Consider the following 27,979-nt stretch of genomic DNA (forward strand, 5'->3'; position numbering starts at 1 on the left):
CTAGGCAATTTTAGCTATGAATTCATGCCAAAAGTCTATGTTCCTGTTTGTTGAATTATCATATCAACAATAAGCAGAATGTGTCCAGACTGTATATGTCATTGTCTTCTGTTGCACACAGTGTAGAAGTCCAGTGAATAAAGAATGTTGGGTACATGTACATACATTGGTTTGTTTCAGTTGTATCAATATTTCTGAGGTCCATGAAGCTCTAATTATTACTTATTTTACAGTCAAAATGTGGAGTAAAAATTAAATTTTTTGGTTCAATACCCAAGCCTCTATCATTATTAGCCTGAAGATCTCAGCAGCATTCTGTTTATTCACATCTAGTTTGCCTGACTGACTCCCCACAGCTAAAATCCACTAAGTGAACTTGACAGTTTCCAGGCTGAGTCCATATGGCAGAGATTGGGCTGCAGCATCTGAACCTTTCTGGGACTCAGAAGCTGCTCTCACTTTATTAAGATGGCATCAGATACATGAAAGCCAGACTCTTACAAGCTTGTTTTAATTTTATTTATATATTTATTCTATTTTACATCTGCTCTTAAGACAAGGTTTCAGGTTTCAATTTTTGAATTACACATACCATGACTTGAAAGCAACAACATTTTCTTTACTATAATTAAAATGTTTGAAATGACAGGATACAGAAACATAGAGATGGAGTTATAATGCTCTTATACGTGATTAGTAATAATCATATTACATACAATAACATTTCACTCCTTTAGCTGGTTTATATTACTAAGACATTGTGAGTTGGAGATGGAACTCTGGTGAAAACTGATGTATTTTTTAAACCAAACATTTATTTAGTTGAGAATCAAAATTAAAAAAAATAATAAAGTTTTAATATATAAAGATAAAATGCTGAGTTTTGTTCATTTGTTTTCTGATGTATTTGACACACAGAGCTTTCATTGTTGAAGTAATAAAAAAATACTTTACTGTCTACACTTCTTTACACATCAATAAAAAAGCATAAATACTGTATGCATTAAGGGAGTTATTTGTTAAAATTCTCATTAGTCTAATGTTATAAGTTTTCTCTACCACAAAAAAATTGTACAATTTAAAAAAGCACAAGTTTCCTTATTTATTAAAACATCTAAATATATCTGAAATATATCACATAACATCTACTATATATAGTATCTGGGTCAGCTAGTAGGAATTTATTAATAAATTAGAATTATATATGCCATTTTCTGCTAGATATGTATCCACCCTACAGTATTTCGAACAATAAAGCTGGCCACAGACGCAAAGATCCGATCATACAAATCAACGTACGATCGGACTTTCCCATCTCCCGACCTGCCACTAACCATTAAGATCAAAGTCTTACCATTCAGATCAAATAAAGTAGTTAAAGAACAGATCAGCTGATGTTCTGCCCCTGACAGGAATCATAAGATATTTATGTCCAACAAAGCTAGTGACAGTCTCCCACTGAAAATCGTACGATCGGCAATACACGCAGAGATATTATTGGCAGCCGACAGAAATTTTCTAACCTGTCCGATCAACCAAACGACTGATCTCCGCCAGACAAATAATGTCGGGACTCTCCACACATGCTTCCGAAAATCGAACGAATCCTCAATTCGTACGATCGGATCTTTGCGTCTATGGCCAGCTTAAATCGCATATTAGCAACTTGCTTGGAAAGAAATTCTTTGATCTGACTGTTCCTTTCTAAACAACTGGGAAAATCTTCTTTCTGCAATTAATGTCCCCTTGCACTGTCCTTTGGATGAAGTGCATTAGACAAATGTTTATTTTGTCCTTGTTATTAGTTTTATAAGTTAATCATATACTATGTTGAGTTTTGATTACTCTTTCTTATGAGAGTAACACCAATTTTTTATAACTTTGGTTGTAACTTACATTCTTAGCTCCACATATTTCACAAGCACATTATTTAGTCAAAAAGGATTGCAATTCTGGCTACACAAAAACATGCACTGCCCTGCTGATCATCCTTGATTCTTGTAGAAATCTTATAGTTTGAATGCTACATGATTTCATAATTGATAAGGGCTGTAAACATTGTCTTAGCAGCCCTAGTACTAAAATGTTTTGCAATAGAACAGTAGTAAAATGTTATACACATGTTTGGCTTACCTGGAAAATAATATCACTCTCCTGATCTTAATAGCCTAACTGATAGTAATTGGACAATTTGATTTTATTCAAATAAAATGCACATAAACCAGAATAATAATATGTGTATTTAAAGTGGACCTGTCACCCAGACATACAGTAAAAAGCTGTTTAATAAAAGTCCTTTTAAGTTAAACATGAAATCCAAATTCTTTTTTTATTAATGCATTCATAGCTGTTGTAAACTCGTTTAAAAATCTCAGAAGTCAGTCAAATATTGTCTGCCCCTCCTCTATGCCTTAGGCATAGAGGCACGGCAGACAATTACTTTCACTTTCCATTCAGCACTTCCTAGATGTCACTGCTCTCCCCACATTCCCCCATTTCTTAACCATTTAATTGTGTAAGCAGTGCATGGGGATGAACATCTGGCCCCCCATTCTGGTGCACAAACAAGATTCTGAGATGATGCAAGGCTTGCTTTAATAACCGTGTCCTCAAAATGGCTCCTGCCTGCTTGCTAAAAGTATAAGTTCCCAGAACAAAGGAAACAAGATTTAAATAATTTATACAGTGTAATTGAAGTTCATTTTGCTAACATGATAAAATAGGATTTTGAATAATTTTTTGGGGTGACGGGTCCCCTTTAACTGTACAGTTATAGAAAGCTATACATACAGTATGCTACTTTATATGCTTGTATTTTGTATTATATTTGCAAACGATGAGAAAAAAATTAAGTCTTATTTCACTTTTGAAAACATCCTCTGTGCTCTCTAGATGCTGATATTCTTCCAGCACATACTTCAATAATGTATTTACATAATAAGGAAAATATGCATGATTTTGGCAATTCAGTACAGTGAAGTTGTTAAAGTTTGTTGGAAAATCCCAAAGGTTTGAAGTTATAGAAATGCAAAAAAAGTCTGCCTGTTAATGCATTTGTATACAATTTTCTGTATAATTTAGGCAATATTTCTGCCAAGAAGAAATAAACAGTAAACAGATTTTTAAAATGTGATACTATTCAAGTGATGGTAGGTGAGTAAGATAGATTTTCATTTATTGTCCCTGGAAAATAAACAATATTGCATTGTTTTTAGGTCACAAGGCCATCAGTAGACAGGCAGTAGATATTCTACACATGACCTTTTCCATCAAGAAAATGGATCTTTCACCTGGGGGAGAGAGTTTTTGCAATTTTAGGTATTTAAAAATAACAGTGCTAGGCACTTTTACTTACCGGTAGATGTTTTAATAATAAAAAAAAGTGGCACAGTTTGTGATGATACCACATTGCATGAAATGCTGAAATGTGATCTTCAAAATGGTCTTTCTTCTTTTTGCAACCCTTGGCAAATAATCTTTCTTCTCATGTTTTAGGCAATAATAATTTAATAGACAGTTATTTTTTTCAAATGCAGAAAAACTTGACAACCTCAAATGTGTGCCTATTTATAAAAATTAAAACCCACAACCCTGAATGGCTAAAATGTGAGAACCTGAACAGAGTAAAATCATGTGCTACCCTTTACTTTCAATGAGTGAAATAAGTTAGCCTAATTCTGAATTAGCCTCACAAACTCAAATTGAAGAATAGCTTGAATTTTTAAAATACAACTCCCATTGATTTCTACATGATTTTCCCAGCTTTTTAATGATAATTTTCTTGTTTGAATATTCACATTTTTTGAGCTTAACAAATAACAAATATTTTTACGTTTTACAATTTTTTAGGAATATAAATTCATATTTAACATTTTTGAAGTCACTGTAAAAACTTGAATCAAAAAAATTATACAGCTGCCCCTTAGAGTATAGTTTGTAATGACACAACTGATGGACAACTGATGGACATGGCATCAGTATGTTTACAAAGTCCCCTTTAATCTTTATTTTACCATTTCCATGCCACCTTACAGAATGTTCATATAAGTGATGTAAGTTTAATTAATACGTATTTACAGTATAAACTGCTCTAATAGTTTGTTGCTGTTTCTCCCTTTGACAAAAATGCAAAAAGTCACCTTTACTGGGACACAGCTGTGGGTAAATAGACTCTACCAATACTACATAACCAAAGTAGGTAATGATAATATATCAATTGGTAATAAAATGTACTACTTATTGCATACATACCAAACAACAGATATTATCAGATAGGAAGTCATATTTGGACTCTGGAATGATGAATATATTTTAGATTATGATTTTATTTACACAGCGAGAAATGGTAAAACATTTGCCAAATGCATTGAAGTGAATGGACATTTTTTGCGCAACAATTTTTCAAACCATGAAACATTTTTTTTCTATTAGAGTATGTGTGAACAATTCTCTGTGAAACCCTGCAAACAATTGTGCTCAACCCTTATAGTTAATTATTAAAATCAGGGGAGAAAACTGTTACAAAGTCTTCCAAGACTTTCAGAAAAATGTTCATAACAGCGTGTAAATTTATAAACTTTGAGAAAGCAGCCCCACAGTTGTGATATAAAATATCCTATGCCACATGAAAATATTTTACTAATACAGTCACTTTATCACTAAGGGGAATATTTCTCAAGGGTCGAAAAGTAATTTCAAATTCAAATTTTCAAGTTTCAAAATTCACACATTCGAATTTTAATCCACCTATTTGAATGTAAATTTGAATGTGAGATTTATCATACCTTCGACCATGGAAACAGTCCTTATTAGTTTATTGGCCAACTAAAACCTGCCAAACTCATGTACAAGTCAATGGCAGAGGTCCGTTTGGAGATGTTAATAGCCTTCCTGAGATTCAAAGGTTTTTTTCAGAAGAAAAACTCGATTTGTATGAATCGAATACTAATTGAATATGATTCAAATTTTTGGGTCAGAACCATTAGATCAAATTTTTTCTTAAATACCCTCTCAGTCAAATTGTGAGTTTATTCGAATTTAAAAAAATCACATGAATTCGAAATTCGACCTTTTATGGATGGGCCTCTAAATGTTATATCTGCTGTCTTTACCGAAATGAAGACATTTAGAATGAATGCAGTCTTTTTCTGCTTTCCTTTTTCACCCACTTCTGGGGTTGGAGCAATGAAGCCAGTTTACTTTGTTTAGAATAGTAATGAAACATAGAGCCAACTGCCTGTAGTGATTCTGACAGAGTATCAGTGATTGAAAAAGAGTCTAGATTCCATTGTTCTGTGAAGGATTTGGCACAGCAGTAGATGGAAAATAGCATGCACATTCTTGACACTGATACCAACACTTGGATCAATAGCTGTGCCAAGTCCTTGACTAAATAACAAGTTTGATTCTTTTTACATTTCAGTGTTGCTCTTTTCTTGGAGGATTAGGAGGAATTCTGATGTCCTTTCCCACAAGCAAGATATACTTTTTTTATACAGTACAGATAAAATATTCAACCTAAACTAAATATAAAATTCTAGGGATACCCTTATCTCTGTTAATGATTTATTTATTTATTGCTCTGACACACAGAACTAAAAACAGTGTAATGTTTAAGGCATATCATTTATATCATTTGCATATTTATAGGGAAATGAATTGGAAAAATGTGTAGATAAAACAATAAGGAGCTGTGATCTGATTAGCATAATCAAAACTACTGTAGCTTGGCAAAGAATCAGTGAACTAGATTCATTAAATAATACTTTCAGTTTTCAGAATAAAAAAGTGAGTTGAACTATAAATACTAAACTGTAAATTAAGAAAGAAGTCCTGTTTAGAATTTTATATGGGTAGATGATTTATAATCTAGAATGCATACAATTTTGGGAAGATTTATTTTCTTAATACACAGTACTGTGCCTTACATAAAATTTTAATTGAAAAAAGAAAACATGATTGTTTTACCATTGACATGTCCTTTTGTTAGCCTAGGCTAGGATTTTGCCAGGAATGGATTTGTGTTGAAATTCTGCATTTTGCCAGGAATGGATATATATATATATATATATATATATATATATATATATATATATATATATATATATATATATATATATATATATATATATATATAAATAAAACAGTGTTAAAATTATAGTTATGGACTGGAAATTCAAGTCTAGAAGATGAATAAAAATGTAACACATCTATGGGAGGTCCAATTATTGTAACAATCCTTTGTTGCTTTGTTCTTCCAAGGTACAGTAACTCAACCAGTCTGCAAATAATGATTTTATTGTGCACTGTGATCCATGTTACACCATTGCCATGTTTGATCTAAGTATGAAAGAGATTTCTGAAACAGTATGACTTTGTTCCCAGTTCTGATGTATTCTTCTTGCTGTCATAGAATAAAAAAGTAAAATATATCACTATTATTGCTATAACCTCTTTATGATCAACGTACCCATTTACAGTACAACTAAACAATGAAAATCTCCAGCAAACTTTTTTAGTTAAGGAAAGTGATAAAGTTTAGTAAAATGTATGCAGATGCAATAAGCAATGGTACAATAAAGAAATTGAGTGTTCCATCCCAATTAATTTATACAGAAAGATAGAAAAAGACACTACATTTACACATTAAAACTTTATTTTTAAATTACTATTCAATCAGGGAATGGGTGTAATTTTAATCACATATATATTTGTTAAGAATGATATGATTTTCTAAAAATTGTAGATTCCTTTATTAAGGTTATAGGATTTTCTAGAAATTGTATAGTTAGACTTACCTTTTTCTTTTTTGTGTAAAGTTAGCATCAGCTAGGTTCAATGTTGAATAATGCAAGGTTATGCACTTATGCAAAAATAATATAAATGCAAGTTATACACCAAATGGCAGTGCTTTGGGAATTTCCTTAACTTAGAAGAATCTAGGGTTTTTTGTGGATAACAAGTTCTGGGCAGTGTCATTCTGTGGCCACTAAAGCAAATAAAGTTCTGTCTTGCATAAAAAAGGGCATTAACTCAAGGGAGGAAAACATATTTTACCTCTTTATAGAACCCTGGTAAGGCCTCATCTGGAGTATGCAGTGCAGTTTTCCGCTCCACTCCTTAAGAGGGACATAATTGTGGTAGAGGCAGTGCAGAGACGTGAAACTAAATTGGTTAGAGGAATGGAAGACTTAAAATATGAGGGTAGACTGTCAAGGTTGGGGTTGTTTTCGTTGAAAAAAAGACGCTTGAGAGCGGACATGATTAAACTACAAGTATATTAGAGGTCATTATAGACAAATAGCAGGGGACCTTTTTACCCATAAAGAGGATTACCCTTCAGACTAGAGGAAAAGAACTTTAATTTGAGGCAGAGTAGGTGGTTCTTCACAGTAAGGGCAGTGAGGTTGTGGAATGCACTGCTCGATAATGTTGTAATGGCTGATTCTGTTAATGCCTTTAAGAGTGGTTTGGATGATTTCTTGGACAAGCATTATATCCAAGGCTATTATGTTACTAAAATCTATAGCTAGTATATGAGTATATATATAGTTTATGTGAGTGTATGGAGGGGTCAGTGTGTATGTATGGAAGCTGGGTTTCATTTGGAGGGGTTGAACTTGATGGACTTTAGTCTTTTTAATCCCAATCTAACTATGTAACTGTGTAACTATGTAATATTAATATTTTCCGTAGCTTATCATTAAAAGGGCTTACTTAATGTACAGTATATCAGGGCTACAGATCACATGACTAAAGGGTGCATATTAAGAGGCCCATTTACTAAGGGTCGAAGTGAATTTTAAAATTAAAAAACTTCGAATTTCGAAGTAATTTTTGGGTACTTCGACCATCGAATAGGCCAAATTCGTCTTCGATTCGAATTGAAAATACTTCACAAATTTGACCATTCGAAAATCGAAGTACTGTCTCTTTAAAAAAAACTTCGACTTCGACACTTAACCACCTTAAAGCTGCCAAATTGCTATGTTAGCCTATGGGGACCTCCTAGAACCAGTATTTGAGAAGTCAAAGGATTTTTTTATAAAATCGTACGATTTGAAGTACGATTGTACGATCTTAAAAGTCCTTCGACTTTGAATGTTGGACTACCCTATTCGATAGTCGAATTTCGAAGTTTTCTTCACTTCGAAATTTGACCCTTGATAAATCTGCCCCTAAATGTGTAGAGAGGGAATGTTCTTTCCATGATTGTATACTTTTCTTATTGTGCTAATTTTTCCTTCCATAGTATAAAAACATGTTGGTAGGTAATTTACTCTTGACCCTAATTTATTTATTTGTGTAATTGTGTTTTCTACTCCAACAGGAACTGCAGTAATAAATATGATTATGAACAATATTTCACAAAATCTTTATGCAATATCTCTGCAAAGATATTGCAAATAATAACACTACTATGCTCATGGTCAGTCATTTCATATATAGAATGCAGTAAGTTTACTGTTGAGTTCTACAATCTTTGTATTTTAACAATCCATCTTTAAGTAACGCTACGGGGTTGAATTAACATTGATTATACATGTGCTTAAAACAGATGTGTTCATAAAAGCAATTTTGAACTTTACCTAAGGCTACTATAAAGCAATGTCTAGGAAATGCAACGATACAGCAGATTTTGGTATTTTCATGTAAAACATGCACTATAAATGTCTAGTAAACCATGCATGCATACACAAATAATATGAGGTATGCATATGCATATAATGACTTAATCCGTTATTCTAGTCATCTTATTTTGCTATATACAAGGAATTACATATCTGGACTGTACAAAAATGTGGAATTCATTCCTGTTCTTGAAAATTCTACCAGTAAATATTTTGTTTTTTGTGATTAACTCCCATACTGGAATTACAGCAAGCTAGCATTCAACAGTGCTCTTCCATTGGTAAATGGCACTTGATGTTTTATTCAATTATACTAGACTGTGACTATAAAAAAATCCTGTGCAGGCCAAAATACTAATCATTTTGCAGTTCTGCATGTCCCTGTGTGATTGTGATTGATGAGCTGTTTTCGCTTTTTTCTTCATTTACATCTCCTGCTAATACCATTAGACAGAGGTGCTGTGTATTACCTAATACAACCCCACAGTTAATATAGTCTCAGACTCAGCGTGTTCGTATATAAATATATATGAGGCATGTTATATATTAAAAGGAAGTTGCTACTTTGAAAGCTCAACCAATGATAAACAATAAAGAATTAAGAGGGGTTCCCACACTTTTTCTGTATATCTCAAGGAAGATAATGCATGTCCCTTTTCAAGAAAGTGTCTTGCCACAGGTTTATTATATCAGCCCTATGTTGATATTACTTTTTGCTGCTTTTTTTTGCCTTTATCAAGGGGTGAGTGTGCTGCGCTTTAGACTTTAGATTTTGCATAAGGCAAGCATTAGAAAGCTTCTTGTCTCACAATAGTTTTGTGTCAATTTAATTTGGTTTCTGTAGTACTTCTTTCAATATAAAATAGGAATGGACAGTCACTTGTATAATACAAGTTAAAGGAGAAGGAAAGGTTAAAACTAAGTAAGCCTTATCAGAAAGGTTCATCTACATATACCAGTAAACCCCCAAAGTAATGCTGCTCTGAGTCCCCTGTCAAAAGAAACACAGGATTTCTTTCCTTCTATTGTGTACTCATGGGCTTCTGTATCAGACTTCCTGCCTTCAGCTTAAACCTCATTGCCCTGGGCAAGAGCATGCTCAGTTTGCTCCTCTCCCCCCACCCTCCCTTCTCTGCTGTAATCTGAGCCCAGAGCATGGAGAGACTCAGGCAGGAAGTGATGTCACACCACATTAATACTGCAGCTCCTATCCTAAACAAACAGAGAGTTTCTAGAGCTTTTTACTCAGGTATGGTAAAACATTCTACAGAATAAATATAGCATTCTAGCTTGCACTATTGCAGCTAATCTATTGGCAATAAAATGGCTCCATAGCTTTCCTTCTCCTTTAAGTGATTATTTATATAAATATTTTGGGAAGTGGATCACTAGGGGGCATATTTATTATGATGTGTAAAAAAACAGAGTTATAATACACTACACATTGCCTTGTAAAAATTGGCATATATTTTTTATGCACATTTTTTTTACACAGCTTATTACACATCTTTTTTGCTGAATTTATACACCATAATACATATACCCCTAGATGTAGCTCCAAATTTACCCACACCTGATTTTATGTTGGAATGAGAAAACAAAAAAAAACATGTAGTAGATCATTGCTTCAAAGTATCTGTTAACAATAGATTTACTGTAAACAGAGGTGTGTAAATTATTTTAAATTATTTTTTAGCTCTGCATCTAATGAGAATCACTGTGATAACAATTGGTCGACTGAAACTGAAATGCACTGTGGTTTCCATTGATTTAAGACTGGTTTGTAATGATTCATATTATTTAATGGTTTTGATAGTGCCTTTGTTACGAAAGAGATTATGGCTATTGTACACCCTCTTGCTTTTATACTAAGCATAGTATAGTGTTTTTTACATTCAGCAAACAACATTTGTACTGCAGCTGCAGGACTGATTTATCAAATATCAAACTAACATTACAGGTTATTTCAAATTGCCAAGCATGAATACATTGGCCTCACAAAAAAATTAATTCTGAAATTCAATGTTACTATAATATCATCAGTTGAACTTGGATGCAAATGTCAAGTCAGGAGGCCTCCCTGAGTATATTTAAAAATATATATTATAATACTGTTCATGTTCAAATTTGTGTGTGTTTAAATAATGACTATAGAAAAGAAACATATATTGTTTTCTAATAAAGTGCTACAGCATACACACTTGGTCCAACACATACTGTATTTCCAACTGTAACTTTTATTTCTATAGTACAGGTATGGGATCTGGAAACCCGTTATCCAGAAAGCTCCATTTTACCCAAATAGTCCAAATTTTAAAAAATGATTTCCTTTTTCTTTTGACTTTTAGCAGAACCAGGGTTTAATAAATCACAAAAAATTTGAATTTTTTTTCCTCCAAAAAATGTTTTTTCCCCCTTTAAAAAAAACATACAGAATGTTGCACTGAGAGGGTTCTTTGAATTCCCCATCTGAGTTGTCCCTATTAATATTAGAAACAATGATAAATAGTCTTTTGAATTGATTATGCTTAGGATAATACTTAAGGCCTCATCTGATGGGGCTCCAATCACTTGCACTTCATCATTAGTAAGTGAGCCATTTTGTCATAAACACTTAAGGGAGTTGCTTAATAACATAGGCAAAAGTGTGCTGTGATGCCATAGAAACCTAGCAGATGTTTTGTAAATGCAGTATACAGGGTCAGACTGGCCCAGTGGGACACCGGGAAAAAACCCAGTGGGCCCGGCCCTCATGGGCCCCACTCTCCAGAGGGGGGGGCCCCTGGACAGCAGTTCCAGTGGGCTCCGGACCCCCCAGTCCGACCCTGGAAGTATACCAGTAAAATCTAACTGTTAAATGAATGGTTGCTATGGACTAATGAAACAGGCTAAACTTGACCTATTTTAAGGTGGTTACTGATTGCATCTGGCTTGAAACTATTTCCCTGAGATTAGAGACATTGCACTATGGCCCCAACCCACTCTCCACAACATCTCAGTGCGTTAGTATTGATTCATATGTAAAAGTGGATATTTTAATTGTTATATGAATAAAAAAGGTAAAAAGCAGTTTTTTTCTGTTAACTTCATATTATGTAAATCTAATAAGAAAAATGCCAATTTAAAAAGGTAGTGGTTTTTAACCTTTTAAAATGTGACCTCATTAAATCACATATTGTATTAAGCTATCTTAAAACAAAATTTGCCTAAAATAACATGATTTACATATGGTGTGCAGCGAAGACACACATTTAAATCTAATTCATACTTGCCATTAGTGATTTTTTAAATATGCATTGAAGATTATTATATGTTAAATGCTAAATATGGGAGCCACATCCAATTGTATTTTGTTGAGTTCTGAACTTTGACACTGCATTTTGCAGCTCATTTTAAATATTTCTATGAAAATGTATTCACTTCAAGAATGTTTATTTTATGAGACTGATCATTTAAACTGAATTTCAGTGAAGTGAAGAACATGAAATCAGAATTTCCGGGGATATATCAAATAAAAAGTGCAGTAATGATGACTGAGATAATTATTTTCTGCTCTTTTTTTCTTATTCTGCATTAGTTTTAGGTACCAATGTCACAAATCCTAATGCAAGAATCAGAGATCATCTATATTTTGTCAAAAGATGAATAGAGTTTTTATGCATATAGACCAGTAAACATAGCCCTGAAGCCTATTTGCTTGACATCTGCTAATATATTAATTAGATGTGTCCAAACCATACAGAATTTTCCAGAAGAAGCATACTGCATTCTTCCCTTGAGATATTTCACCTCTGTAATGCACCTGATCTCCAACAGTCCTGGAGCCAACATCTAACTGTGTTTTAGTTCTTTTATGTGACAAAACAGCCTCATTTGTATTTTCCCAGATTTACAGGATTAGTGAATTATTTAATACAAAATATAGAAAATATATTAATATTTCTAAAGGGCTGAAACATATAAAAGTAACATTTAAAAAGTGTTTATATTTATTATACAGAAAAAAGTACCCAGAAACTAACTGTAATTAAAAATTAATCTGATGATATCTTTGAATTAATTCTAAATTACAGTTGGGAAAAAGAAGCCAATGGAAGATATCCTGATCTGGGTTTCATACAATAATCTGAATTATTATTCGTTTTCAGGGGACAAATCCAAAAAAAACATACATTTTTGATGTCTAAATGGAAACTGACTAACTAACTGCTAGTTCATTCAAAAGAAGGCAGAAAATTAAACCCCACCTAAAACCTCTTTTAAGTTGCTACAGAAAGGGGATATCTCTTTAAATCCCCATATTTTTGGTATGTATAATCATCTTATCATTAGGAGCACCACAGGCAGCATCTGCAGGATTTACACTTGGGGGTTATCTACTGAAATCTGAAAATGTCTCACTATTTTCTTAAAATCACTTTGAAGGTTATCAACTAAAATCTGAAAATGTCTCACTATTTTCTTAAAATCACTTTGACCAAACTACTTTACAAATTTGTACCATATTTATCAATACATTTACTCAAAACAAAATGGTACAGTTAAAGATACTTGTGCTAAAATTGTGAATCTGAATTGTACAATTATTTTGGACTTGATGCCCGAAAACTCAGGTTTTTTTGGATTATCCCCTGAAAACCAGAAATTATTTTGATTATTGTATGAAACCCAATGCAGATCATTATATATTCCAATAGTAAATGGGACCTCGGCAATTACTTCTACATTACTTTGGCAGGTTTGAGATAGAGTACTTTTTTATTCTGACATTTAGCAGCCTCTGAGTTTAGTAAATCATGAAAACTCCGACCACAAAAAAATCTAACTTTAATAAATCACCCCCTTGGATTTGCCTATATATATTTATTGGTGTATTTAGATGGCTAACCTTGCTCTTTAATTTGATGAGATATTTTAGTTATCTATAGTAATTATAATTCAGGGTCCAAAAACTAAGGGGGTTATTTATTAAAGTCCGATTTTTTTCTGGTCTGACTTTTAAACTGCAAAACACATTTTTTTCATAGTAAGAAAACTCAAATAAATCAAAATATTTTTGTGATTTATTAAACACAATGGTGTTAAAAGTCCAAAAAAAAACCTCAGACCTGCTGAGTTCATGAAGCAGTTAATGGCAGATGTCCTGTTTATATGTTGATCTGCACTGTGTTTCGTTTAATAATCCAAAAATGTCATGGCTTTCAGGACATCATATCCAAAGAAGTCACAGTTTTTCAAAAGCTTATTTTAAAATCGATTCCACCTTCAGAATAACTGACTAATTGTAGGAAAAAATTACTGATGGTATGTACAGTATATGTACATTTTATGGGCAATGATTAGAGCTTTATTTATTTTTAGCCTTTCCTTCTCTGTCACATGCACTATTTATTGATAAATAGGGGAGTAATTTTCATAAAATAGTGATCACTTTTCAGATTTTAATAAGTTATCCTTTAAGTATTGGATTGATATTGGTCTATCTATATTTCCAAAATATTTGTCACAGATCACTGAATCCTCCAGTGCTCTAAGAGATTTCTATATACAGCATTTCATATCACTGAACTGTCCTTACTTTCTGGCATAAACTTTATAAAAATAGTTTCAGATAATGAAAGAGTTGTTTTAAGTATTTACATTTTTAAATTCTGCATTGTTACATTTGCTTCATAAAATTGCATGCTGTATGTAGTCATAGGGCTGCCAATTCCAGTAGAGCTGCTTGGCCCACATTTGCAAAAAAAAAGGAATAGAAGCTCCTTCAAATAGTTTTAATATATAAATGTAAGTTCTTTTGGCTTCCAGGTGCCTAAATAAGGGAAGATGAGACAAGTTCCTTGTCATATTGCTATCTGGAGACAAAAAATACTATTAATGGTGTGAATGGTCTATTTATTAAATTTTTGTACTTTTATCCTCTTTATAGATATTTGGTAAGAGCTCAGCTTGAGTATGCAATGCATAGGTTGAGTCGGTTGAGCTTTGCTTAAAAAGTCTAATCTGGGTTAAATTTTAGCAACTATCTGATGTTAGGTAGAGGTACTGTAAGTCAGTATGGCTTGAAATTTCCCTCTTTTGAAGCTCTAACCAGCTACACTTATACACACATTACAGAGAATATGAATGCCTTCATCCACAAATTATGCTACATTAGTTTTGCACAGCTGCTGCAAGGTCTGGAATTAGAGCATCTGCTAACTTTATAAAGAAGAAAGACAGAAGAATGCTAAAGCGGGTATATTTATGCATTTAAACATTCAAATTACGCACAAAAATAGTTTGTGTGTTTGTGTTAGATATACGTTGTTACTAAACTTATCCTATAGGAGGCTAAAGAAAAAAACGTGTTTCTTTATTTATTTGCTACATTTGAAATAGCTAGCTGTGCTGCTCTTCTAACCAGCAGGTTTACAATGTAATTTTGTATTTCTCCTCTTTGCTTCTATGCCCTGAGGATATAGAGCCTGCTTGGCTCATTTAACTACTGTAGGAGAAGAGTTCTTTGCATATGCAATGCTGTTGGCAGGAGCGATAGAACACACAAAAACAAAGCTAAACAAAGGCAATTTGTCAGCTAGGAGTGAACCGAATGCATACACATAAAAGGTTGCAGGATGATATAATGCAGCACAGAAAATACATTTAAAATGTCAAGAATCAGTGCTTTCAGTTTTGATTTATTTAAAAGTTACAAATAGTACTGAACTATAAATTTGTCTCTTTATGTTTTAATGCACTTGCTTCTGATGAAGCTTTTTAGTAGGAAAAAAAGTAAACCGAAAAAAATGTTATGCATTCATTCTTTAAATTATTATTTTTGGGCATTTATAAAGTAGTTTCTTAACAAAATAAATCCCTCCAATAATGGTTGTTGGAGATCAAAACAGCCAATATGATATAGGTATTTATTTACACTGCCACATAATATATTTTGTAGATGAAATGTGTTTTCATTAAAATCCTGTCCAAACTATTTAGCAGATTTTGAATCTCTGCCATATTTCCTAATTCTTTCTTGCCAAAAAAAATGTTTTATTAGGGCATTCAGCCTCCAAATTCAAGCTTGCTAAATCTAAAGAGTCGAGTAATAGAATAGATGAACCACCAGTTAAGGTCTTAACATGTACAAAACCTGAATTATTAGTAAGCGTATATACATGAAATAATAATTTGCATCCCTTGGAACATTTGTCATTGAGCAACAGTGGGGGTTGTTTTTTCTTTCATGTGGACTTTGTTTTACAGTTTTCTTTATTATAGGATATTTCAGTGGTACACTCTAGACTTCCCTCGCATAGTTTTTTTTAATTATTTTTGTCTGTGTGATACCACTTCTGAAAACCAGCAGTCTTATACATGCTTATGTGCCTCTGGATTACTTACTAGCAGGGCCAGAACTAGGGGTAGGCAGAAGAGGCACATACCTAGGGCGCAAATATATTTTGCGAGAAAAAGTTAAGTGAGAAATAAACTAACACTACACTTATTTGTAATGTAATTTCTTACCATAAAAATATAGCATACTAATGTTTTTATTATTTTTCACAGCCATTTTTTGTCGAGATCTGTACATACTGGGTTTTTTATCCTTTGATCATGATACCCCCATGATTTCAAAATCCAGCATCTCACCAGTTTTAGGTGTTAGGTGTTTGCAAAAAACAATGCAAAACCTGCCCACACATCCTGACAAAATACCAATTCTGGAAACATTAGAGGAATACGCATCCATTGTCACTTGTTCTTCTTCCAATGTGGTGTATTTAATACAATGCACTAAATGCAATACAGGTAGACTGTATATAGGAGAGACTGGGCAAACTCTGAGAAAGAGAAATACACACCACTGATTCACTATAACCAATAAAAAAAACTGGACACACCAATAGGAAATCAATACAATGGCCCTCATCACTCCATAAAGGATTTAAGAATTTTGGTTCTTAAGGGCAATAAAAAAGTGTGGGAATACAAATTAGTGCAAACGTTATTCTCTGGAGAAGGGAGTAAACCTGGGACTTGGATTTATGGCTAATTATGTGGACTAAGAAAGGACTGCACCAGGTCAGAAATACCAACATGTCTGGATATAGACTAAGAGATCATATGGAATTCCTTTGATTCTACTCTACACTACAATAATTCAGCCCTAATTTATACAAATCCCCTTGTAAATGACTTTGACACCTTACACCTAGATTGATACATTGGTGAGACAGAGGATTTGTAATTTTTTTTCTTTTAAATTTTTTTTTTAAATTTTTTAGGTAAACCTGTTTGGCTTAGTCTCTCCAAGTCTTAATGAAAATCTGCCTATGTCTATAGTTTATGTCTATAGTTTCTATAAACAAGAAGCTGTGTAATCACGGGGGCATTTATTCAAGCTGGAGAAAAGGCACAGGTCACATAGCAGATAACAGATAAGCCTTTTAGAATACAATGGTGTTTTATCTACTTCTCTTCTGTGTATTCTGTGCCTTTTCTCCTTTTTTTCCAGCTTAAAGGCTGCCCCCATGGCTACACAACAGCATGTTTATATAAACTTCTTTCTAAAGCAACACAGATGTTTTAACAGTACAGGGCAACACTTTATATATTTTATTTACTTTGAAACACTATAGTTTTTTTGTGTTACTGTTCCTTTAATTGCCAGTGACTGCAAATGACATTTCTTCGTTTCTTAATTCTCGTAAAGTGTTTAGTCTGTTTATTGTAAATACCAAGGAATAGTGATGGGCGAATTTGTGCCGTTTCACTTCGCCAAAAAATTCGCGAATTTCGTGCGAAAGTCGCAAAATGGCGAAAAAAATTGCGAAACTGCGCCGCCGTCTTGTTTTTGACGACAGCGCCCGTTTTTGAAGGGTGCCCATTTTTTTCGACGCCGGTGCCCATTTTTGACGCCGGCTCCCGTTTTTGACGACGGCGTCCGTTTTTTCGAATTCGCGCCTGGCGAATAAATTCGCCCATCACTACCAAGGAAGAATTATTTTTTAAATCCTATTCATGCAACCATTGTTGAATCTTTATCAGTATAAATTGGTGTTTATTTGAGATACCTTTAGATACAGTATATAAAAATCCTTTTATTCCACCATATTCTTTAATAACATGGCAGCATGATTCCCATGGATGCCTATTACCTAACAAACCCAGAGCTGTGTTTTACTGTGCTGCTGTTCTTAGCCTTTGGCCTGGATTCATTGATTTGCAAATACTATCTCTAAAAATGTATAAACATCAGCTATGTGAAGATTGATAATGGATTTTTTTTTACATGTTTTACACTGTCTCCTTTGGTACATTAATATAAGACCGATCGTTCGATTGAACTAATTGCGGTAAATCATTCGACTTCTATATTCGAAGTCAAAGGATTTACCTTCGGCAGTCGAATATCGAGTCGAATATCGAGGGTCGATATTCGACCCTATGTAAATCTGCCCCACAGTATCATATACGTTAAAGTCATCCAGCAGTTGCTGAAGTTGGTTCAATTAGCAAATTTTGGTTTTTATCATTTTATAATTTACTTTTAGACAGGTACTATGATTAAAACAACTTAAATTTTCTGCAATAACAAAATAGGTAAATTCATATTTATTTAGGGCAATTGCTAAAAAAAAGCTTAATGAAGGCAATCTCATGAGTTTGGGACGTAAATATTGACTTGTAAATTCGAATGCATTTAAATCCATATATCAAAAGTATAATTTAGTGACTTCTGGTTACTTTTGAATTATCACTATTATAGTCTGGCAAAATGCCACACACTTGGTATAATTGGAACCACTTGGTTATAACACTGTAGGGGTTATTTTCTATTCCCCGGGCACAAATGCTAGAGCACTAAGAGTTGCTAGATGGTGCCCCTTAGCGCTCACTTAAGAAGCAATGGTGTCTTGTTTATTGTTATGAACATAACTGTCTTTTTATTTTATTGTATAACTTGAAGGCGACCTAAAATCGCTATCACAGGGAGGTGCCAAATGTTAGGGTAGACCGGCAATCAACACAGAGAGCAGCAACAGCAGGTGCAGGATTGCCTTGTCCATACCATCAGCATTAGACGCATAAACAATATGGTCTAAGCATCCAGTTCCATTTTGCTTTTAAGCTGACTTGCTCTCTGCATCAGATTTACATAGTGGAGAAAAGTCACCAATAAAAGCATTCTGTATATCCCCAGCCTTAAACTAGCTATAAACATACCAATAATATTGCACAAAAACTAGAATTGCATATAGGCTTATTTTGACATCGAATGACAACAGAATGCTAGTGATCTCAAAACGCTTATAACTTAAGTTTACTTAAGATTTAACTTGTCAAACTTTGTTTTGCAATGAAAAAACTGAAAACGTATAAAAGTATAAAAAGTGCCTAAATACAAAAACACTGTTTAGTTTTCTTTCATTCCCATTAGCCTTCATCCACACTTAGGGGGTTATTTATTAAAGTCCCAATGATAAAAGCTTGTAAAATTGTACATTTTCTTGCTATTTAATCATAATTTTTAGTGGAAAAAAATTATATTATACCCCGTGGCTGCAAATAGTCCAAATCTGAAAATACTTCATCTTCAACGTGTTATTGTCCTGTAGAAATCAATGGCAGAGGTCCTATTTGAAATTTGATGATTTTATTGTCTCTGCTGGGTTTTGTATGACAATCCGAACATTTCGGGCTTTTTTGCCGATTTCATGAAAAGTTCAGACTTTTCAAGCATCTAACCCAGAAAATGCAGATTTTTTTCGCGGGGCAAAATTGGTTTGATTGAAATGACAACTATCCCCACCACCCATATTAGTTTATAGATGACATCATGCCTATGCCTTTTAGTTTGACCTGCTTAGATTTTGCTTAAACATTTGATACAGTATCACACAGATGGCTGTTCATTAAAAAATAATATTGGCCTGGAATATAATATTTATAATATAATTTAACATTTGTACTTAGACAGAGAACTGGCTAAAGGACTGGACATTAATGAAACATTTTCTTATTGGACCAGTGTTGTTAGTGGAATTTGCAAGGGTCTGTCCTTGCTTATAAATTCTTTCTTAATGACCTTGAGGGCATTTTTGATGATGATACTATAAAAATACAAGTTCCAGGCAGGATGTTGCACTGGTAGAAATAAAAGCTAGTTATACTCTTAGGGACATATTTATCAAAATCTAAGTATAGAGCTCACCACAGTAAAATCACTTATTTTCAATTGATTCCTATGGGATTTTTAGAAGCAAACTATCCTATAGTAATTAATACAAAAGGTTTTTCTGTGGTGATCTGTAATTTCACATTTCACATTTTGATAAATCTGCCCTTATATTGCAATGTGTTGATGGGAACTTTTGTGGAAAGCAAGCTGTATAACTGTTGTCAGTGCCACTCTGTGGCTACTAAATTATTTTTCAAGCCCCCAAAATGTCTAGAGGTTTACTTGTTTTACTGATATTGAAATTGTATATGAATTAGGGCCTCAATGCAGTCGCAATGTCTGCATTAGAGGACATTGTAAACAAATTGCTGGTGTTTTTTTTTCACGTACAAAAAATAAAAGAACTTTAGACACATTTCTATAAAGATCCATAGGAACATGTTAGTATTACTAAATAGATGTGTCATAAAAATCTAGCAAGCCAAAAAAACCCTAACCCCCAGATTGGTACTTACCTGAGATACACTCCAACTCAGGGATCAAAAGGATTCTCTCTCTGGTCTCCATCACCCTGGGCTGGAGGCAATGCAATCTTTCATAGACTGGAGTACTGTTTTCATTTGTAATTAGCATATGGAAGGAATACACCACCCCAGCCCAGAGCGTCACAGGAAAACAACACAGCTCCCTCTGTTCTCTGTCCCTTTTGTGAGGAGTAGGTACCACCGTGCTGGGGGGCTTTGCCTATACTGATTTTTGTGTTGCAACTGTTTTGTAATACTGCCACTTTCCATTAGATTTTCATAGAACTATGTTGGTATTCCTTCAGGGAATGAAACATTCATTTGAAGCAACAAAATCTTGGAAAGTTCAGCGAGGTTGTGGAAAACCCTACCAAAGTTATTGTTATCTTTAGATCTACAGTTATTTTAGTTGAGGTTTAACTTAATGGACTTTTTTTCTTTTCTCAACCCAAATAAATGGACTATGTTACTATGTGACCCATCAAGGACTATGACAATGAAATGTAGTCACTGTTGACACAGTGTGAGGTGCCTTATGAATGGGACTTTAAAGGGACTAATACAAATATTTCTTTTTATCAGTGTAATTTTCTCAGGGAAATTTATGTTGATCAAATCCATGCTTGTAATATTTCTTGAGTAAATAGAAAAACTTAGCAATTTCAGTTTGGCTACCACAGGTACCTGTAAACACACAGATGTACCTTCCCTCTTGCTCTAAATTCAGGCGTGTGTGTGTGTTGGGAAGACTTTATTATTGCAGAGTGTTACTGCACTGCCAAACCTTCTATAAAATGTAGGGATCTTAAAATGCATATGTAACTTAGCCTCTGGGGGACTATTTGCAGCCTCTTCCTCTTTTATGCAAAAGTGATACCTGAGGCAGGATGTGGAGCTTTGCTCAAGGTAAAAACATCCCTGACAAAGTCAAAAGATCTTGAGGCTTATATCCAATTGATGCAGCATTTGTAGAATTTACACATTATAAACCAGAAATAGATTCTGCTCTGGTCATGAAAGAAAATAACATGAAATTACTGTCAAAAACTACTCTCCAATAGCTTTGCAAAAATATTTTTGGTTGACTATCCATTCCCGTTGGCGTCAATGTGTTTGGCATATGTTTTGCCGATTATTGGATTTTCGACAAAGCAAAACTGGTCAGATTCACCCATCACTAGTTATAACAATTTATGTAACTGAATTTTGGTCTAACTTTTCTTAGAAGCCTATAAATATCATTATTTAAGTCTTAAATTAGATTAGTATATTGATACATTTATTTCTTTGTCTCTTATCAGGGTAATCAGGAAGGAACACCACCTCCTGACACAATGGCGCAGTCTTATGCATCTCCTCAGTTTGCCCCAACCCAAAATGGAATTCCAGCAGAATATACAACTCCACATCCAGCTCCAGACTACACAGGGCAAACAACAGTCACCGATCACACGTTAAATTTATACCCTCCAGCCCAAACACACTCTGAACAGAGTGCCACGGATACAAATGCACAAACTGTCTCTGGCACAGCAACAGTAAGTCTGTTTACATCTGTGTATAGTCTGTATGTGTATGTGTTAAAAGATCAAATAAACTTTCATATAAATTTAGGTTTAAGTATGTTTTACTTTGCCAAAACAAGCACTGCCAAAATAAATCCTCACATGATCATAATATTCCCACAGTTTCTACAACTGTGGGGAAATTGGATTTATTGCCACATTTTGCTGTAAACAAAGCAGATAAATGATACCAATGTTGTAAGAGACAAGAGTGGTTTTCTAACTGAAGCATTGTAGAATGACCAGGCATACTGCACAGTGAAAGCCACATTGGATGTCATTTATAAAGTTTGTGCTCAACTGTATTTATTGCCCATGTTTTTTCCTTAACGCTAAAATATTGGATTTCTGTGTCAGCCTGTGAATTTTTTTTGGGAATTAGCATTGTGCACAAAATTTTGCTAATGGTTCACAAAAATAATTTGCAGTTCTGTATGCATATTGTATACACCACCCTTATCCAGCTTTATAAATATAATGATGCGCAGGGCAAATATATTCAGTGTGCGAACCAATCTGGAGTTTATAAATGAGCCCCACAGTTTTTGCCAAATGCTTCTCATACAAAGTGAAATCTTAATACATGTTTGAATATATATATATATTAAATTTAAATGTTACAATATGAGAGAAGCAACTTATTTTATATATATATATTGAACGTGTAGAAAGGCACTGTCAATAAATTTATACAAACAATTGGTTTTGTGCATTGTGTACCCTACAGAAACATAGTTCATACACAATGTATTTAAGGTGACAGTGGTTCATATTTGCAACATAATTAGATTTTATTAACTCCTATCTGGATAAAGGGAACCTCCCTTTTATTTATTTTTTGCTGAGTAAAAGAATGCACCAACAGGGTGTGTTGGGGATAACAAAATACAACACAATATCATATGTTTTTTGTTTCCTTTGGCCTCCCCTAGTGATTAATATCCTAAGGTAGAAAATCACAGTTATTTAAAGGTTTGTTAAGAAATTACATTAAAAATTATGTCTTGGAGACTGACCTAAGCATAATAAATTAGCATGGTTCCAATGAATTTGATTTTAACAATGTAGTATGTGGTTGGGTAGCAGTAGGTATCGTCTATAATGAAATTGTGTTGGTTGTACTATTTGTACATGAATAGAGAATGTGTACAGACACATTCTCTATTCTCACAAGACAGATTCACTCATCACTAAATACAAGTCAATGGCAAAAAAAGGCTAGTAAAATATTGCCCTGTGTTAAAAGATGTATAGATGTACAGGAGGGATATTGTTAAAACAGTTAGGGCCTGAGAATAGCAATTAAGCTGATAAATGTTATGGAAGGTTTTAGTTATAAAAAAAGACTGGCCAGATTAAGACTATTTATAATGAAGAAGAGGAGCATAAGGGTGGTTATGTTCATGTGGTTAAGGTTTACTATATGTCTATAAGAGGCATATCTGCCACCCTTATTGAATGCTACTAAGTGTGAGCAGCTCTACAATAAGAGACACGAACAACAATTTGCACTCCATTCTAAAAAGAAAAGAAATACATCTGTGAGGACAGGCACAATTCATGGGCGTACATACTGGATAATAGTATATGCACAGTATTTTTCTGCTAGATGATCCAGATGCAGGCAAGAAACCCCCCTGAAACCTCTCTAAAAAATATTCCTTTCCTTATAGTAATTAGACTAGTCCCTGGATCAACTTGTATTAAGAGCAATTTTCAATAACCCTGTATTTTCTCACATCCAACCTCTTCTTAAAGCTATCTAATCTATCTGCTAGTACGACTGATTCAGGGAAAGAATTCCACAACTTCACAGCTCTCCATTTAAAAAAAAAACCCTTTCAAATTATTAAGATGGAACCTCCTTTCTTCTAATTTAAATGGATAGGAAAGACCTACTGGTAATAAAACATTTATTATTTGATCCCCTTATATATTTATACATGGATATCACTTCCTGTTTGAAGCACCTCTTGTCTAGAGCAAACAACTCGGTCAGTCTTTCTTCAAATTCGAGACATTTCATACCCTTTGCCAGCTTAGTTTTCTTTATTTGAATCTTTATATGTAGTAAATTAAAGAAATCATGTTAAGTTCTAGATAAAAATATAGTTGCATATTTTCCTGATTGAGTAAAGAATATCTTTTTCATTGTGGTTTTAATGATAGTCACGGTTGCTCTGTGGGAATAGCTCGGAAAGTTTACCTTTTAAATCTTTCATCATATAAATGATCAACATGCTTTAGCTTTTTTGTATGTTATGTTTACCTATGTAGTACCACTGCTACTTGACCTCTAGAGAGAATTTGGCAGTGTTTCCCTTTATTACGCTTGTAAAAATAATGTTAGAATTACTTATTAGGAAAATGAGCCAGGACTGGAACTAGGAGTAGACAGGAGAGGCAAGTGTCTGGAGCACAACAGTGGTAGGGGGTGCTAGGCACATACCACTTTTTGTCCCTACCTCTTGTGACAGGGCTTGTTTATGGAACATGCCTGTGGAAAAATAAGCATGCAGACTGATGAAAGTGAACGAGTGTATGTAAATGAACGAGCATGATGCCATCGCTAAGTAGCCGGCCTGTTTTCCTAGGGCTTGGCCCAGCACTAAATGGAGCAGATAGTTTGTACAGCTGTGTGTGCTTTAGAACACAATGCTCTCTACTATTAGCGATCCACTTAGTAACCCAGTCTATTTTAAGGTATCAAAGTAAAAATCATCACATGCAAAATATTAATGCAAAAGCAATGAAAAAAAACCAGTAATGCTACTTTTGGCTGAATGATTGCTATAAACTTGTGATAAAAGGTATGACACTTTTTCTCTAAAAATTAATTTAGCAAAGGAAGTATAAGTTAAATATCAATCAAGATATAAAAACAGTCTAAATGTGTTATTCTTCTCCACTCCAATAACTTTACTTTAACTGAATATCAGCATGCAATAAACACAATTGAAACAGAACACAAAAGAGTAGGTTCCAATTATTTTCCTGGGATTTGAGTTGAGCAAGTGACTAAGAAACAGGTTGCTAGTTTAGACAGTATGGTAAGACAGGCAGTGAGACTTTAAGTGAATTAGGAGACTAATTTGAGGCGTTGTGTCATGCTGTATTGTAACATTAAAACTATATGTTGTTGTAAATTAATGCTTGTAGATTATTCAAGGCAGTATACTCCTGGCAAGGCCCCATTAGTCCAGTTTTGGTCTCCAGTGTATCAATGAAAGGGAGAAAGTCCAAAAAAGAGCAAGGTATGGAATACCTTAGGGCTGGCTAAGTTAAGATTGTTTACACTAGAGAAGAGGCAATTAGAAGGCAACATGATAACTGTGTATAAAAATACAAGGAGTCCACACAACAAACTCTCTGCTGCTTTATTCAACAGTTGGTCCTTCCAGCAAACACAAGGGCTTCCAGTTAGATTAGAAAAAAGAAGATGCCCTCTCTAGATGCAAAGAGGTTAATTTACAGTGAGAGTTATAAAGTTATGGCATTCTCTTCCTCAGACAGTTGTACTGACAGATACAGTACATTAGACATGTTAAGAGAAAATTGTATACCTTTTTAGAAAGTAAAAATACACAGGGCTATTCCAATTGCCTTTTTAGGACTACGAGATTTTTTCCCTCTGGGACTAATTGGAGAGACTTCAGATGCAGTTTTTGCCTTCCTCTGGATCAACCAGCAGTTAAGCAGGTTCAGTAAGAAAACAAAGGTTAAACTTCATGGACATGAGTCTTTTTTTCAAACTCATCAACTATGTTATGTATACAAAAAAGTCAGCACAGAGTTCATAATCTTTAGAGCACTCTACAATATTTCAGCAGATACATCCCCAGTATCCCTAATGGTAAATTGTTTTTTGATCAGTCAAAAAATTGCTTTGTACATTTATGCTAGAAGTTTTTATATGATTATATACAGTCATTTGAACAATTGCTTTCTAGCTATCTACAGAATCTGCGGTAGTTGTTATACCTCCCAGAGTAGTTACTACTAAAGTTAGTCCTAGACAATGTAGGCGTTATGTTTTGGTCTTAAATAGCCAAAGTTTATATACTTCTTGTATTATTCTTTTCTCTCTCAGACCTCTTGGCACAGCTTTTTCATATTCTAAGTTATTAGTTACCTCTTTTTGTATTTGGTGGATATTTGGAATCTCCTTTTTTAAGTTCCTAGCTATAAGGAGTTTACAGGTATTTAATACTTGGAAGGTCAGCATTTCTAGGCTCTTATTTGGAAGTTTGTCATGTAGGTTTAACAGCATTGCTTCAGGAGATAATGGAATCATTATTATTAGTGACCTTTGTAATCAATGATCTTGCAGCTAGCCAGAAACTTTGTATTTCATTGTATTTTTTTTATTATAAACTCCTTATTTCATGCTATGCATGTATTTTGTTATCCATGTTATGTTGACTGTTAACTGTTTACAGATGTGTAAACATATTTTTCACATGATTCACATCATCACAACTGTTTTTTACAGTGACTTCTTTTAAATGTACTCTTTACTTTTCAAGATAACATACATTCTATTATGGTGCATAGCAATGAGCTAAATGATCATTCTGCTTTCAGAAAATGCGTTTTTCCCCTTCCACCTATTACATCTATCTAAACATCTATCCTATTTAGCAGTTAACACATCACTTTCTGTCTTCTAATAAACTCAGTTTTATGTAAATTAATTTTTTTTTGCCATAATCCCTCATTTTAATAAAACTTTTTTTTCATTCATTAATGCATTCATTATTTAAGCAAAAAAAGGATTGAAAACAAAAGAAATTGGTTGTTGCTATCTAACAAAAAATATTTTAAAACAATGGTAACAAATAATCTCTCTCTCTCTCTCTCTCTCTCTCTCTCTCTCTCTCTCTCTCTCTCTAGCTATCCATGGCATATAGTAAAGTGAGAGGAGTTCCATAGCATACCATATAACATAGTGAAAATGAAAATGTTATTAAATATGTGCACATTTAAAGGAGTCACCCAGACATAAAAAGCTGTATAATTAAAGCCCTTTTCAAATTATACATGAAACCCAAATTATTTTGGTTATTAAAACATCAAGTCTCCTGTTATGGTGAATAAACCTGATTTTAGGAAGATACAAAGCTTGTCTTTATGACAGTGATCACAAAATGGCATCTGCCTGCTTGCTATGATTGTCTAATTTTAAAACAGAAGAAAACATGATTTAAATAATTTACATAGTGCAAGTAAAGTTAATTTTGCTTGACAAATACATTCACTATCTCCTCCATGAAGTAGTATCCAGCTATTCTGCTGTCTGAGCACATGGCTCTTCTTTTTATAGTAAAGTGGTGCAGCAGCGACACCTAGTGACTTCCTTTGGTATCTAGGAAACCCTGTAGCTACAGTCCAAGGGGGTTTCCAGCCATGTGGCTCAAACCGGAGGGGAATTAACCCTATGGGTCCCTACAGTTTGTACTAAAATAATAAATATAATAATAACCATTTATTAATTTCAATGCTCAAGTTCAGCCTGTCTAGTCTTTCGGACAAGCTTCTTGTTTGTCCTTTATCTTAGAGAATCAGAAATGAAATGCACTGAATATCTGCAGTGAAACAAGAAATCTGCAAATATCCTGCTGAGAATGCATTTTTATGTGTTGGGTCCTTAATTTCCCATTAAAAATACATTTTAATTGTAGCTCAGAAAGTCTCTTTTTATGGCAGACTTGTTAGTTATCAATTCTGTTTCAGAATTAAAGTTAGAGCGATCTTTATTACAAATCTTAGTTTTTGAAATAGCCATTGTTTATACTGAAAGTATTATGTAGGTGCATTGAATATGGACATCCACAAAATGTTGCTGTATGTGAAACAGAATGTGAGTAAAAACAATGTCCCTCAATCTGCCCTCTGACTATTGTCTTTGCAGGTATTCCCATGGTTTTGTTTTCATATAGAGCTGAGCCATATGTACATAGGAAGATGATTGCATTTGGAGAGAGCTGTTATCAGAAAATCATATATTCTGTTAATAAAAATACACCACCAGGGAACTGCTATGTCACACTAAACAGTAATAAATATTGGTTTTCAGGGTAACAGTAATGACTG

General features: G+C 33.7%; 1 protein-coding gene across 5 annotated transcripts in view; it reads left to right on the top strand.

Annotated features, from left to right (window-relative positions):
* Window positions 1–27,979, top strand: part of LOC121398856 (RNA binding protein fox-1 homolog 1-like) — a 351,364-nt gene that overhangs the window by 158,570 nt on the left and 164,815 nt on the right. For all 5 annotated transcript variants that reach the window (XM_041578303.1, XM_041578304.1, XM_041578305.1 and 2 more), the window contains exon 2: window positions 21,623–21,859. In XM_041578303.1, coding sequence (XP_041434237.1) covers window positions 21,623–21,859 — 237 coding nt within the window. The remainder of the gene's footprint in view (window positions 1–21,622; window positions 21,860–27,979) is intronic.

The sequence above is a fragment of the Xenopus laevis genome, chromosome 9_10S (genome assembly GCF_017654675.1).
Source record: "Xenopus laevis strain J_2021 chromosome 9_10S, Xenopus_laevis_v10.1, whole genome shotgun sequence".
In the NCBI taxonomy this organism is placed as follows: Eukaryota; Metazoa; Chordata; class Amphibia; order Anura; family Pipidae; genus Xenopus; species Xenopus laevis.